Here is a 13,619-nt window from a genome sequence, read left to right on the forward strand (position 1 = left end):
CTGCTGTTGCTCTTCCCACTGCAGCTGTCAGACCTGCTGTCTCACAGAGTGGTCATGAGCAATGTGGGACTGGACTATTACACAGGAAGAATTGGATACGCTTTGGGACTGGAGTAATAGAAATGAGATGAAATTTAATAGTACAAAGTGAAAGGTCACTATGGTCTAATTGCAAGAATTTCTGCTATAACCTAGGGGCTCATCAGTTGTAAACAGCAGAGGAGGAGAGAGACTGGGGTGTTTTAGTTGATAACAGTATAACTATGAGTTACCCATGTAATGTGGCCAGGAAAAAGGCAAATACAATGCTAGGATGCATCAGGCAAGGTATTTCCAGTAGAGATAGGGATGTATTAATGGCATTATACAAGACACTGTAAGACCTTCTCTGAAACACTGTGTACAATTCTGGTCACCCATGTTCAAGAAAGATGAATTCAAAGTGGGACAGGTGCAGAGAAAGGCTGGTAGGATGCTCAGAGAAATGAAGACTCTGTCTCACAAAAGTAGACTGAAACGGCTTGGCTTGTTTAGCCTAGAGAAACAAAGGCTGAGAGGTGACCAGAATTCTCTGTACAAATACATCAGGGGATGAACAACAGGGACAGGGAAGAGGTATTTAAGCTGAAAGATGTTGGCAGAAGAACAAATGAGGATGAACTGGCCATGTACAAATTTAGTCTGGAAATGAGAAAGTTTCTATCCATCAGAGGAGTGAGGATCTGTAAGAGAGTGGAGCAGTGGAGAAAACAACCTAACTAGCTTGAACAGGATGATATGACAGGACTGTCTGAAATAGCAGGGGACTGAACTTGATGTCCCAGGAAGTCCCTTCCTATGTCTTATGTTCGCTTATGACAGGGGTAGGCAACCAAAGGCGGCACGCACTGATTTTCAGTGGCACTCACAGTGCCCTGGTCCTGGCCACTGGTCCGGGGGGCAGGGCCGGCTCTAGCGTTTTTGCCACCCCAAGCAGAAAAAAAAAAAAAAAAAAAAAAGCCGCAACTGCGATCGGTGGCAGGTCTAGCGCTGCTTCATTCTACGGCAGCAGGTCCTTCACGCCGAGAGAGAGTGACGGCCCTGCCACCGAATTGCCACCGAACGGCCGGACATGTCGCCCTCCTCTTTATCGGCTGCCTCAGGCACCTGCTTGCTACACTGATGCCTGGAGCCGGCCCTGCACAGAGTTATAGCTAGTCAGTTCCTTGCTTCCTCCCAGACCCAGGAAGAAAATAATTCACCCTAGTACATTATCTGGTGCAGATTACTTTCTCCTCCATATCTTCCAGAGCAGATGAGGTTAGGTCTAATAACCATTGCCTATAAACTGCCTATTTTCAGTCTCGTGCTATACCACTCTCTTATGGTGAAAAATTAGGGATGAGTTCATGTATAAATACTGCAGACTCCGAAGACACAAGCTGTAAACATCCTTTCAATTGGACAAGAAAACATGTCTACTTTAAATGAAAATCAATTGTGTTAAATCTGTTAGCTCTAGCTAATTTAGACTGACGCTATTTCTGCAACTTGCATTGAGTTGTGCTGAAGCAATAGTACAATAGAATCATGATGGATTCAGCACTGAAACACAGCAGTTCGGGTTGGACAGCAAGCACAACCAAGGGAGCATGAGCTGAGAGTTTACGCAGACTAGGTTAATCATGTTTCTGGTAAACATATTGGCAGATCATCTTTCCTTTTATGGCTGGAAAGGTTAGAAATCAAACTCAGGCAAGGAAACATTTTGAAAGTTGAACACAAGGTTAATTGACCTAGTCAAACTCTGTATTCTGACTATGGTATTCTATGGAATTCAGTCACCACAGATTTGGGGATCCACTCTGGCAGCAAACAAGTCTGCTCCAGGCTGAAGGAAAATTCCACCAGCCTAGGAACATCATAGGATGGCATAGGCAGCTTCACACTTGTCACAGGCCCCTATGTAATGAATGGGGCTGCGGATAAGGAGGCATCTCCCCAGGCCTCAGGGACTCTGGGTTGCAGAGCAGCCCATTGACAACTGTGGGAAGGCTGCCATAAATTGGACCAGCAGCCCAGGCACAAAAGTAGTTTATAGCCCAGTTATGCCACCATCCCACAGCGCTGTTCTTTCGGTTCTGTGCTTCAGTATAGCATACAATATACAGTAACTCCTCACTTAAAGTCGTCCCGGTTAACATTGTTATGTTGCTGATCAGTTAGGGAACATTCTCGTTTAAAGTTGTGCAATGCTCCCTTCTAAAGTCGTTTGGCAGCCACCTACTTTGTCCACTGCTTGCAGGAAGAGCAGCCTGTTGCAGCTAGCTGGTGGGGGCTTGGAACCAGGGTGGACCGGCAGCCCCCCATCAGCTCCCCGCTCCCCTAAGTTCCTTGTGCTGCAGTCGCCCAGCAGGCTATCAATTGGCAGTTCAGCTGTCCCTCCCCCCTATGCCATGTGCTGCTCCTGCCCTCTGCCTTGGAGCTGCTCCCAGAGACTCCAGCTTGCTGTGCGGGGGGGGGAAAGGAGGGGAGTAATGTCAGGGTGTCCCCCTCCCCCTGCTCCTGCACCCTGCTTACCCCTTCTCCATATAGAGCAGGGAGGGGACACTGACGGAGAGAGAGAGCGAGCGCGCTTGGGGCAGCAGCTGCTATCTCAACTTCCTGATCCACTTAAAAAGACAATGCCCTTTAGAGTGGGTCAGCTTACTTAAAGGGGCAGTGTGCATCTCTCTCTCTCCCACACACAAGTTGTGTGTCTGTCTCTGTCTGCTATGGTGTCTCCCCTCTCTCCTGTTCGTGCTGCCTTGATGAGAGGCTACATTAACAACAATGTGTTAACCCTTGAGGGCTCAGCCAAGTGCTAGTTCATCATTTAGCAGCAAGACATTTCCTGAGAAATATCTCTTCCACCCTCTAACTTCACCACCTCAACCAAGCTTCACAATCATCATAGCTGTGAACAGTATTAAATGGTTTGTTTAAAATGTATACTGTGTGTATATATCTATATTTTTTTTGTCTGGTGAAAAAATTTTCGCTGGAACCTAACCCCCTCATTTACATTAATTCTTATGGGGAAATTGGATTTGCTTAACATTGTTTCACTTAGAGTCGCATTTTTCAGGAACATAACTACAACGTTAAGCGAGGAATTACTGTACCCCAGTGTTTTTACCTTCAGATCCCTTCTAAGACCCAACGTGGAAAAGCTTTTAATTGTGAGACTTACTTACCTGGTTAAAATGATGAAGTTTGTCAATTAAATGACTGATGAGAGGGTCTAATCCTTTGACTTTCAATTCTGGGTTATTAATTTGTGCCTTCAGTCCATTGGAAACAACTCTGCTGGTGTAACTAAAAAAAAAAAAAAAAAAAAAGGAACAAAAGATCAACCAGAGAGAAAATATTTACACTGAAAATGAGAGGGTAACATTTTACAGGTGATTTTCATTAGAATAATGAACATACACAAATTTTCCTTAATGTGTCAGGGTCAATAAACATATTTCAAAACAAACATGTTTGTAAATAGTATAATTAGTGCAAACAATTCTTTCATCACCCCAAATCTGCATAAAATGACATGACAGTTGTTATCAACTCCAACCATTCCAATATCACAAGTCAGTCCCCAGAAAGATCATGAGAGATTTAAAAAAAAACAACAACATTTCAGGTTTCTTATTTGTATTTTAGTGTTTGAACCTTTCAGGTTTATGTTTCAAGCTTTTCTGCACAACTCTAAGGGCTAGAAACTTGCTTTAAAAATCAAATTTGAGATTCTCACATAATCACTGGAATCCAGGGGCTTTAAGGAAGACAACAAATATCGCGAGACTTGCAGTAAAATCGCAAGAGTTGGCAATGGTGTACAATTTCTCAATCAGCAGGGGAAATGTTCCACTCAGTGAAATGAGGCTTTTCAGGAGAGGTCAGCAATTCAGAAGATGAGATTGCCTGCTGGGCTTCAGCCTTAGATGTACTGTAAGAACTCCTTCAAGCGGCACAATCTGATACATCAGCAGTCTTCATCTCAGTCATGCATTATCTTTATCATTATGACTTTGTTAGGAGCAGTTCAGATATATACATATGTAGGGCCCGCCCTCTAGGCAATCTCACCTTAAACCTTTGGATCTGAAAAACATCAGCTGTTCTCACACAGTAAATGCCTGACTATCAGCATTTTCATCCTATCACCATGGACAAAGTTATAGACACACACCAACTAATCATTCAGTCATTGCTGTAGTTCTGTTTCAGCACCAAGATATTGTTTTTTTCTACTTGTTTTTGCATCCTTAAATACAAGGAACGAATTGGGGCTCCATGCTTCTGGGGATCCTATGCAAACTACTTTGATTTTCCTGCACCTTCTCTGCAGCAAAACTGGAGAAGGAGGTATTCATGGCCCAGTTAGGCAATGGGACTGATGGGGAAGGTCACTTAACAACTGGCTTCCCCTATGCATCCATATCTGCTTGGGAACTGTGAAACATCATACCAAATGTACGCCTTTGTAAACTCAAGCAGGAGAAGGTTGCATTCTTCTGGATTGGAACTCAAAGAGAAAGGTCCTGTTACAATTTTCTCCTTAGCCACAGCTACATTTTCTACATGATAACTCAGATGTTCTTTCAGTCTGTCAGCAATCTTCCTTTGATAGCTTTTTAAGACTGGAAAACTAAGGATAGGGCTTTCACAAGGGGCTAAGAGAATTAGGCGTTCAACTTGTATTGGCTTTCAATTAGATTCGGGCACCTAATACCCTTTGAAAATGCCAGCATAAATGATCTCTTCTCTCAGTGACTAACAGAATTGCAAATTATGATAGGACAAACATCCTAGTAAAAGTCCAATCTTAATTAAAACTAAACTACTGAATAAAGTTAGACTTCAAGTAAACGTGACAGTAAAAACATTACATACTGCCATTTAACATTCGAGTTCAAGGGTATGCTTGAAATTCTGGTGAAGAATAGAGGAGGTGGCATGGTCAGTTTTTAAGGAAAATTATCAATGACTTTAACCTTGCAGAGAAAGGAAAGCATGAATGAGAGCAGGGAAGAATAAAAAGTGCAAAATAATGGATTTAAAAAACGCCCAAAACATTCATTGTGTTAAAATACAAAACCAATAGCAGCCTGTCTCCTAGTATTAGATGCAGAGAAGGCGTTTGATGCAACTCTGGGATCATCCTGTTGCAGTACAGGAGGAATTTAGTTATGGACATCAATTTATAGCCTCCATCAAACTGTTCTACAATTCTCCACGTGATTCCTTTGTCTGAACATCTTCCCATCACAAACAGCAGCACAAGGCAAGGGAATGCTTTGCTACCTATTCTTATTGCTCTGTGCATTTTATCACTTGCTATAGCTATCAGTTTCCCCAGATATTCTGGGCATCACAATGATAAAGAAGGTAAAAAAGCTTTTTTCCCCACCTGCAAATGATATTGCTTTAACTCTGCAAATCACGAGCTTTTCAGCAGCATTAAAGGCATATAGCATTATACAGATTTTGTGTAAATATGATCCAACCAGAAGCAATGCCTTTAGCCACCCCATCCAGTAAGCCTTATTCATTTTCCATGCCAATGATCCCCTAAGGGATTCCAATGCCTGGAGGTACAAATCTTACCCAATGTTGTTATATTGCTTGTTGCTACATGGCACCCTCTTTTACTTAATTTAGATGAAGAAAAATGGCATAACTTTCATTATCTATATTTGGTTGAGTTCAAAGTCCATTCAGATCAGTGGAGCTATTTGTGTGCTTAAATATAAGCATGTCTGTATGTGTTTGCAGGACTGAGCCCCTAGACTCCAAGACAATGTTCAAATCAGTCTGCTGCCCAAGTCATTGTTAGTGTTTGATATTTAGATATCATAGAATCATAGAACTGGAAGGGACCACGAAAGGTCATCTAGTCCAGTCCCCTGCACTCAAGGCAGGACTATGTATTGTCTAGACCATCCCTGACAGGTGTTTGTCCAACCTGCTCTTAAAATTCCTCAATGATGGATATTCTACAACCTCCCTCGGCAATTTATTCCAGTGCTTAACCACCCTGACCGTTAGAAAGTTTTTCCTAATGTCCAACCTAAACTGCTCTTGCTGCAATTTAAGCCCATTGCCTCTTCTCCTATCTTCAGAGGTTAATGGGAACAATTCTCCCTCCTTCTTGTAACAACCTTTTATGTACTTGATAACTGTTATCATGTCCCCCCCTCAGTCTGATCTTCTCCAGACTAAACCAACCCAGTTTTTTCAATCTTCCCTCATAGGTCATGTTTTCTAGAGCTTTAATCATATTTGTTGCTCTTCTCTGGAGTTTCTCCAATTTGTCCACTTTTTCCTGAAATGTGGCGCCCAGAACTGGACACAATACTCCAGTTGAGACCTAATCAGCACGGAGTAGAGCGGAAGAATTACTTCTTGTGTCTTGCTTACAGTACTCCTGCTAATACATCCCAGAATGATGTTTGCTTTTTTTGCAACAGCGTTGCACTGCTGACTCATATTTAGCTTGTGATCATCTATGACCCCACAGTACTCGTTCCTAGGCAGTCAGTTCCCATTTTGTCATTTCCCATCATTTAATCTTGGATTCAGGGAAAGGATATATGAAATTTGGTGGCTCTATCTTCTAGAGCTATTTATATTCATATTCAATCCGTTACACCTATAGCCAACAGCTCTCTGGAGAGAAGGTTAGGACCCACAGGACCTCAAGGGTCTGCTTACTCACATGCTTGAGACATGAATAGCCTGTAGGGGCCATACAAATAGCATGACTGACATGCCTGGGCAGCCAACTGCAGTGCCCGGATGTGGCTGAGACTGCCCAGACATATGAACTGTGACAGGAGCTGACATTAAGTGCAGCCAGAGGAAGCCATTTGCAGAGCACAACAACTATTGGTCCTAGAAAACCCAAGAACTTTAGTCCATCTTCTTGGGTGCCACTTACTGGCACCTTATCCATTAACTATTTACATATAGAATACTTCTCTAACAAACTGAATCCAGAGAGACAAGGTGGGTGAGGTAATATCTTTTATTAGGCCAACTTCTGCTGGTGAGAGAGACAAGTTTTCAAGCTTACACGCCGCTGATCTGAGCTGTGAATTCTTGTCTCTCACCCACAGAAGTCAGTCCAGTAAAAGATATTATTTCACTCACCTTCTCTCTCTAATATCCTGGGACTGACATGGCTACAACAACACTGAGTCCAGAGAGACTCAGTCCAGAGAGAATGGACTGAGTCCAGTCCATTGGCTGTAGGGAGATGGGTTCCAGCAATAAGAGAAGATATGGCCCCCTCGGTTGCTCTTGAGGGGAAGGAGAATGAGGGGTATTGAAAACCATGTTAACATGATAAACTATCATTGAACTTGTAAGGGGTTTCCTGGACCTGTTTGCAGGTGAAGAGGTTAAGTAGGGATGGGTGTGATCAGAGTCAGAGTGCAGAGCACCAGCCTAGAGTACTGCGGGTTGAATTGTGCCTCTGTTTTAAGGAGCAACTTGCTGTCTCTCTCTTGATGCTTGTGCACTACTGTTCTCAATTCTAAGACACAGTGTTACATTGCAACCTTCCAGCAAGAGTATTGTGTATTTTTATCTAACTTCTCTGTGTATGTTGTCAAACATAACGGAGAGAAGGCACGGTAACAACCCAAAGTGAGTCACAGAGCCACTGAGGAAGGAGGACTATGTGCAGGTTGCCACAACTGGAGATCAGGATTGTTCCAGGAGGCAGCTATACATCCATCTGACTTGAAATCCTATCCTGTAAGCACAGAATTAATCTGCTGGCTCTGTATCAGGTCTGATATACACCTCTACCCCGATATAACGTGGTCCTCGGAAGACAAAAAAGCTCACTGTGTTATAGGTGAGACCGCGTTATATTGAACTTGCTTTGACCCTCCCTGTTCCTTGTTCTCTGACCGCCCCCCTCCAGAGACCCCAGTCCCTAATCACCCTCAGAACCCCACTCCCTATCCCCTGACTGCTCCGACTCCTATCCACCCCCCACCCCCTGACAGGCACTCACCGGCAGCGGCAGGAAGCGGAGCAGCCTGGCCCCAGCTCGCTCCACTCCATCACCTCCCAGCCGCGGCACTCTGCCTCCCCCCATCGGTGAGTGTGGGGAGATTGGGGAAAGGATGCCTCCCCCCCCCCCCCGCACTCACCTGTGGTGGGAAGCAGAGCGACGCGGCCCCAGCCTGCTCCACTTTCCTTGCTCCGGCCCCAGCTGTGTCGCTGAGGGGGTGGGGAAGGTCCTGCACTCACCTGCAGCGGGAAGCGGAGCGCCGCGGCTGGGAGCTGGCAGAGTGGAGCGGGCTAGGGCCGGGCTGCTCTGCTTCCGCTGCAGCCGGTGAGTGCGGGGGGGGACCCCTTCCCCCAAGCCCCCTCCTCTGAGTGACTCGGCTGGGGCAGGGGCAAGGGAAGCAGAGCGGGCTGCTCCCTGCCCCCCGCTAATCCCCAGGGCCACTCTGGGACTGCAGGGCCCCTAAAAGTGCCCCCCCCAGCTGCTGCCTCCCAGGCCCTGGGGGGGAGCCCCTGACCACCCCCAAGACCATCTGCCGCTTATCCAACCCCTCAGCCCTGGCACCCTTAACACGCTGCTCAGAGCAGTTTGTCAGAGCTTTACCGTGTTGTATGTGAACCTGCGTTATATTGGGTCGCGTTATATCGGGGTAGAGGTGTACTTTGGAATAAACAACATACATTTCCTGAAAGGTAATTTGATTTGTTTACATCTTTGCACCAGGTAACACATTTTTTTGTGTGCTGACAACAGATCCTGATTTACTGAGAATGTACATTAAGAATAGTCAGAAATTGGCTGACTTTATCTAATAATCTGTAATTTAACTGAAAAATAGTAGTACAGAATTGTTAATGCCAGTGATTCATAGATTCCAAGGCCAGAAGGGAGACTAGTGTGATCATCTAGTCTGACCTCTTGTGTAACACAGGCCAAAGAACTTACCCAAAAATGATTCCTAGAGCAGATCTTTTAGAAAAAGATCCAATCTTGATTTAAAAATTGTCAGTTGTGGAGAATCCACCATGCCTCTTGGTAAATTGTTCCAACAGTTAATTACTCTAATTATTAAAAAGTTACACCCTATTTCCTGTAGTACTTTATTCATACTAGACCCTGAAATGTCAGTATCAACAACCTGCAGGTTAAAAAGACCAGGAGATGTGTATAAAAACATCATCTATATGCAGTAATTCTGAACTAACCATTCTGCTAGCATGCAATGAATAGCAAATATAGGAAGAATTACTAATCGGTTTCACAACTGTGGGTTTAATAGTAACATTATTCTACTGATCTACTGGGAAAAGCTAAAAATGTTATTTAAAAAAATCTTAACAGCTTTCCAGAAGTACAGTTTAGATGATTTTTAGCTCACACAATTATCCTAAGCTTGAAATTGGTCAGAAGCAAACTGTTGCCTAGACACTGGCATGGATAATATTTTGAATATAAATATACATTTCTTTCCTTATTTTTAAAAAAAATATTTTGGCTTTAGAAGTTCTTTTTAAAGTCAGAACTATACAAGTGATTTTGAAACACACTGTATTATTTTTCATTTGTAATCTGAAAGGGGACAAAATATAAGATGCTCCCAAACAACTGAAGAAAAACGGAGATGAAAGGTGCTGCCTATGCAATGTCCAAAACTAACCCAGTGTTTCCACTGGCTCTTTAGATAGCTAAAGGCTTCAGAGAACAAACATTAAAACTAAAAGATTCCAGACAGACAGCTGCAGGAGCTGCATTAGATACAGTAGTAATGATATTTAGCCACATGAGACTGGGAAATGGGGGTGGCATTATCACACCATTCCCTTCCCTGTTCCCTACAGGAGACAGTACTAGTTTGGTTACAAGCTTCTGATCAAAGCTCTTATAGGCAGCAGTTCCATGTATTATTGATCAGTGTCCAGCTGGGAGACCATTTCCATTGCTCCATTTCCCTCAGGATGCTATTACTCTGAGCACGGCCACTATATGCCATTAAGCACCCCACTGCTCTGATCTGTGATGGCTAATGGTCTATGCTCTTCCCAGGATCAAAAAGAAACTCTGAACTCAGATGACCAGCCTGAATGAACTCAGTCTGAATAAGGAAGTCAGCTTCCACATATACGTAAAGTGGGGATTAGAGAGCAACATGGAAACCCCACCAAAATTCATATGCACAGTCTCGTATGCTGAATTTCTCAATTTCTTTTTAAAATAATATTAGTGTACTGCATACTTGATATTATATCAAGGTCTTTTCAAGGAATACACTGAACTCATCTGCTGTAAATCAGTGTAGTTCTATTGAATTTAGTCTTATTTTACTCTGTCTGAGGATTTGGCTGAATATATTTAAACCTCAGAAGTTGATGTAAACTATCTATGTTAGGACTTTCAAAGCTGCTTATAGGATTCAGGGGCCCAATTCTTATTAATTTATAGTGGAAATTGGTCGTCTGCATTCTTTAGGTCAGTGACTCTCAAGCTTTCCAGACTACTGTACCCCTTTCAGGAGTCTGATTTGTCTTGTGTATGCCCAAGTTTCATCTCACTTAAAAACTACTTACTTACAAAATCAGACATAAAAATACAAAAGTGTCACAGCACAGTATTACTGAAAAATGGCGTACTCTCATTTTTATCACATAATTATATAATAAATCAATTGGAATATAAATATTGTACTTACATTTCAGTGTATAGTATATAGAGCAATATAAGCAAGTCATTGTCTGTATGAAATTTTAGTTTATACTGACTTCAGTAGTGCATTTTATGTAGCCGTTATAAAACTAGGCAAATATCTAGATGAGTTGATGTACCCCCTTGGAAGACCTTTACATAACCCCAGAGGTACACACATTCCGGGTTGAGGACCACTGCTTTAGGCCACTTTGAAAATCTAAGCCCTCATTTTCTTCTCAAAAGTAATTCTGCAGTTGGGCATTTGATTTTTCCTTCCTACGTGAAGTACTTTGCACTTGTCTTTATTGACATCTCCAATTTGTCAAGGTCGATTGAATTCTAAGCTTGTCCTCCAAAGTGCTTGCAACCTCTCCCAGCCTGGTGTCATCTGCAAATTTATAAGCATACTCCCCACTCCATTATCCAAGTCATTAATGAAAATATTGGACAGTACTGGGCCCAGAACTGACCCTGTGGGACTGCATTAGATATGCCCCCCACACCCCTGATAGCAAACCATTGATAACTACTCTTTGAGTTTGGTCTTTCAACCAATCATGCACCCACCTTATAGTAATTTCATCTTGACCACATTACCCTACTTTGCTTATGAGAATATCATGTGGGAGTGTGTCAAAGGCCTTACTAAAAATCAAGATACATCACATCTACTGCTTCCCCCTAACCACCAGGCCTGTAACCCTGTCAAAGAAGGAATGTAGGTTGATTTGGCATAGCTGGCTATTTCCTATAACCTTTTTGTCCTCCAGCTACTTACAAATTGATAGTTTAATAATTTGTTCCAGTATCTTCCCCACTGTTGAAGTTAGGATGAGTGGTCTACATTTCCATGGTCTCTTTGTTCCCCTTTTAAAGATAGGTACTATGTTTGCCGTTCTGGGACTTCACCCATCCTCCAAGAGTTCTCAAAACTAATAGCAAAATTTTCAAGATTGCTTCAGCGAATTCCTTAAATACCCTAGGATGAATTTCATAATACTCTGCTGGCTTGAATACATACCTAACTTATCTAAATATTGTTTATCCTGATATTTCCCTACTTTGGCTTGCATTCCTTCCCCCTTGTTGTTAATATTGAGTGTCAATCAAAGTCACCTATCTAGTCACCATTAACCTTTCTTAGTGAAGACTGAACCACACTAGGCATTAAACAGTTCAACTTTCTTGATGCCATCCATTATTGGCTTACCCGCTAAGTAGAAGACCTACATTTTCCTTCACCTTTCTCTTGTTCCTAATTTATTTAAGGGACCTCTTCTTCTTGCCTTTTATGTCCCTTGCTAGGAGTAACTCATTTTGTGCATTAGCCCTTCTGATTTTGTGCCTGCATGCTTGTGCTATTCTTTTGTACTCTTCTTAGCAATTTGTCCATGTCTCCACTTTTTTATAGGATTCCTTTTTGATTTTCAGATCCTGATGGAGCCATCATGACCTCTTACTATTCTTTCTTTTGCATCGGAATAGTTTGCAGGTGTGCCTTGAATAGCATATCCTTGAGAAACTGCCAGCTCTCCTGAATTCCTTTTTCCCTTAGATTTTCTTCCCATGTGACCTTACCTAGTGTGACAAAGTTCTGTCCTTGACTCCATGGGTCCTGCGTTTCCTGATGGATTTTTGCTAGCCTCAGAGGCTCACTGTGACCCTCCACATAGCCCTTCTCTCTCTAGAGGCAAGGGTCACAGTCTACTGAGCCATTTTCATCATAAGCCAGCAAGGAAGGTGAGGAGAAACAACCCTCCCTTACACAGTCTCTGTTGTCTGCCAGTATCAATGATTAATCAAGGAGGGGAGGGGGGAGCGCAGGCCCACCCTCTACTCCGGGCTCCAGCCCAGGGACCCTAAACTTAGCAGCTATGAAAGCTGACTTTTGGAAATAGAGCATGTACAATTCCCTGGGCTACTTCCCCACAGTAGCCCCCACTCAATATCTTCTTCACAATTACCTCAGGGCCTCCTTCCTTGCACCTGATATGGCTTCGTACTACTTCGTTCCTCCAACAGCACAGCTCCCTCCTATAGCTCCTGACACCCACACCGCACTGACTAACTGAGAGGCTTTTAACTAGTTCCAGCCAGTCCTTAATTGGCTTCAGGAGTCCCATCAATCGAGCTGTCTCTCCTGCCTTCTAGAAGGATCTTAATTGGCCCCAGGTGTCTTGATTAACCTGGTGCAACTGCCATTTGTTACCATGGTACCAGGGATTTGTTTAGCCTGGGGCTAACATACCTGTTCCGCACTACTTTACTGTAGCCATCTGGCCTTGCCCCATCACACTAGCCATTGTCGGAGTGTGTTAAAGTCTGTGTTTTTGAAGTCTATTGTCCTTCTTCTGCTGCTCTAACTCCTTCCTTTCCTTAGAATCATAAAATCTATCATTACATGATCATTTTCACCCCAATTGCCTTCCACCTTCAGATTCCTTACCAATTCCTTCCTGATCGTAAGAATCAAGTCTAAAATGGCTGGTTATTTCCTCCACTTTCTGGAACAAAATGTTGTTGTCTATACATTCCAAGAATGGTTTGGAAATTTTGTTTTTTACCATATTAGTTTTCCAGCAGATGTCTGAGTAATTAAAGTTCCTCATTACTATCAGGTCTTGTGTTTTGCATATGTCTGTCATTTGTTCTAGAAATGCCTCGTCCGTCTCCTCTATAATGGACCCTCTCCTACATTGTTCCAAACTTTTACCCCTTTTACCTTTACCCAGAGTCTCCCAGCTGGTCTGCCTCCTACCTTTTTCTGGCCCTCAGAACACGTGTATATATTCTTGTTGTGTAATACACCCCTCCTCCCTTTTTACCCTTTCCTTCCTGAACAAGCTATACCCATCTATAACAATATTCCACTCATGAGACTTATCCCACCAAGTTT

General features: G+C 43.1%; 1 protein-coding gene across 3 annotated transcripts in view; it reads right to left on the minus strand.

The window, feature by feature from the left end:
• The window catches only part of LOC117883293 (glypican-5-like), a 622,483-nt gene that overhangs the window by 233,627 nt on the left and 375,237 nt on the right, over window positions 1-13,619 (minus strand). For all 3 annotated transcript variants that reach the window (XM_034782472.1, XM_034782470.1, XM_034782471.1), the window contains one exon: window positions 3,216-3,336. In XM_034782472.1, the coding sequence (XP_034638363.1) occupies window positions 3,216-3,336 (121 nt within the window). The remainder of the gene's footprint in view (window positions 1-3,215; window positions 3,337-13,619) is intronic.

The sequence above is a fragment of the Trachemys scripta genome, chromosome 9 (assembly GCF_013100865.1).
Source record: "Trachemys scripta elegans isolate TJP31775 chromosome 9, CAS_Tse_1.0, whole genome shotgun sequence".
Classification (NCBI taxonomy): domain Eukaryota; kingdom Metazoa; phylum Chordata; order Testudines; family Emydidae; genus Trachemys; species Trachemys scripta.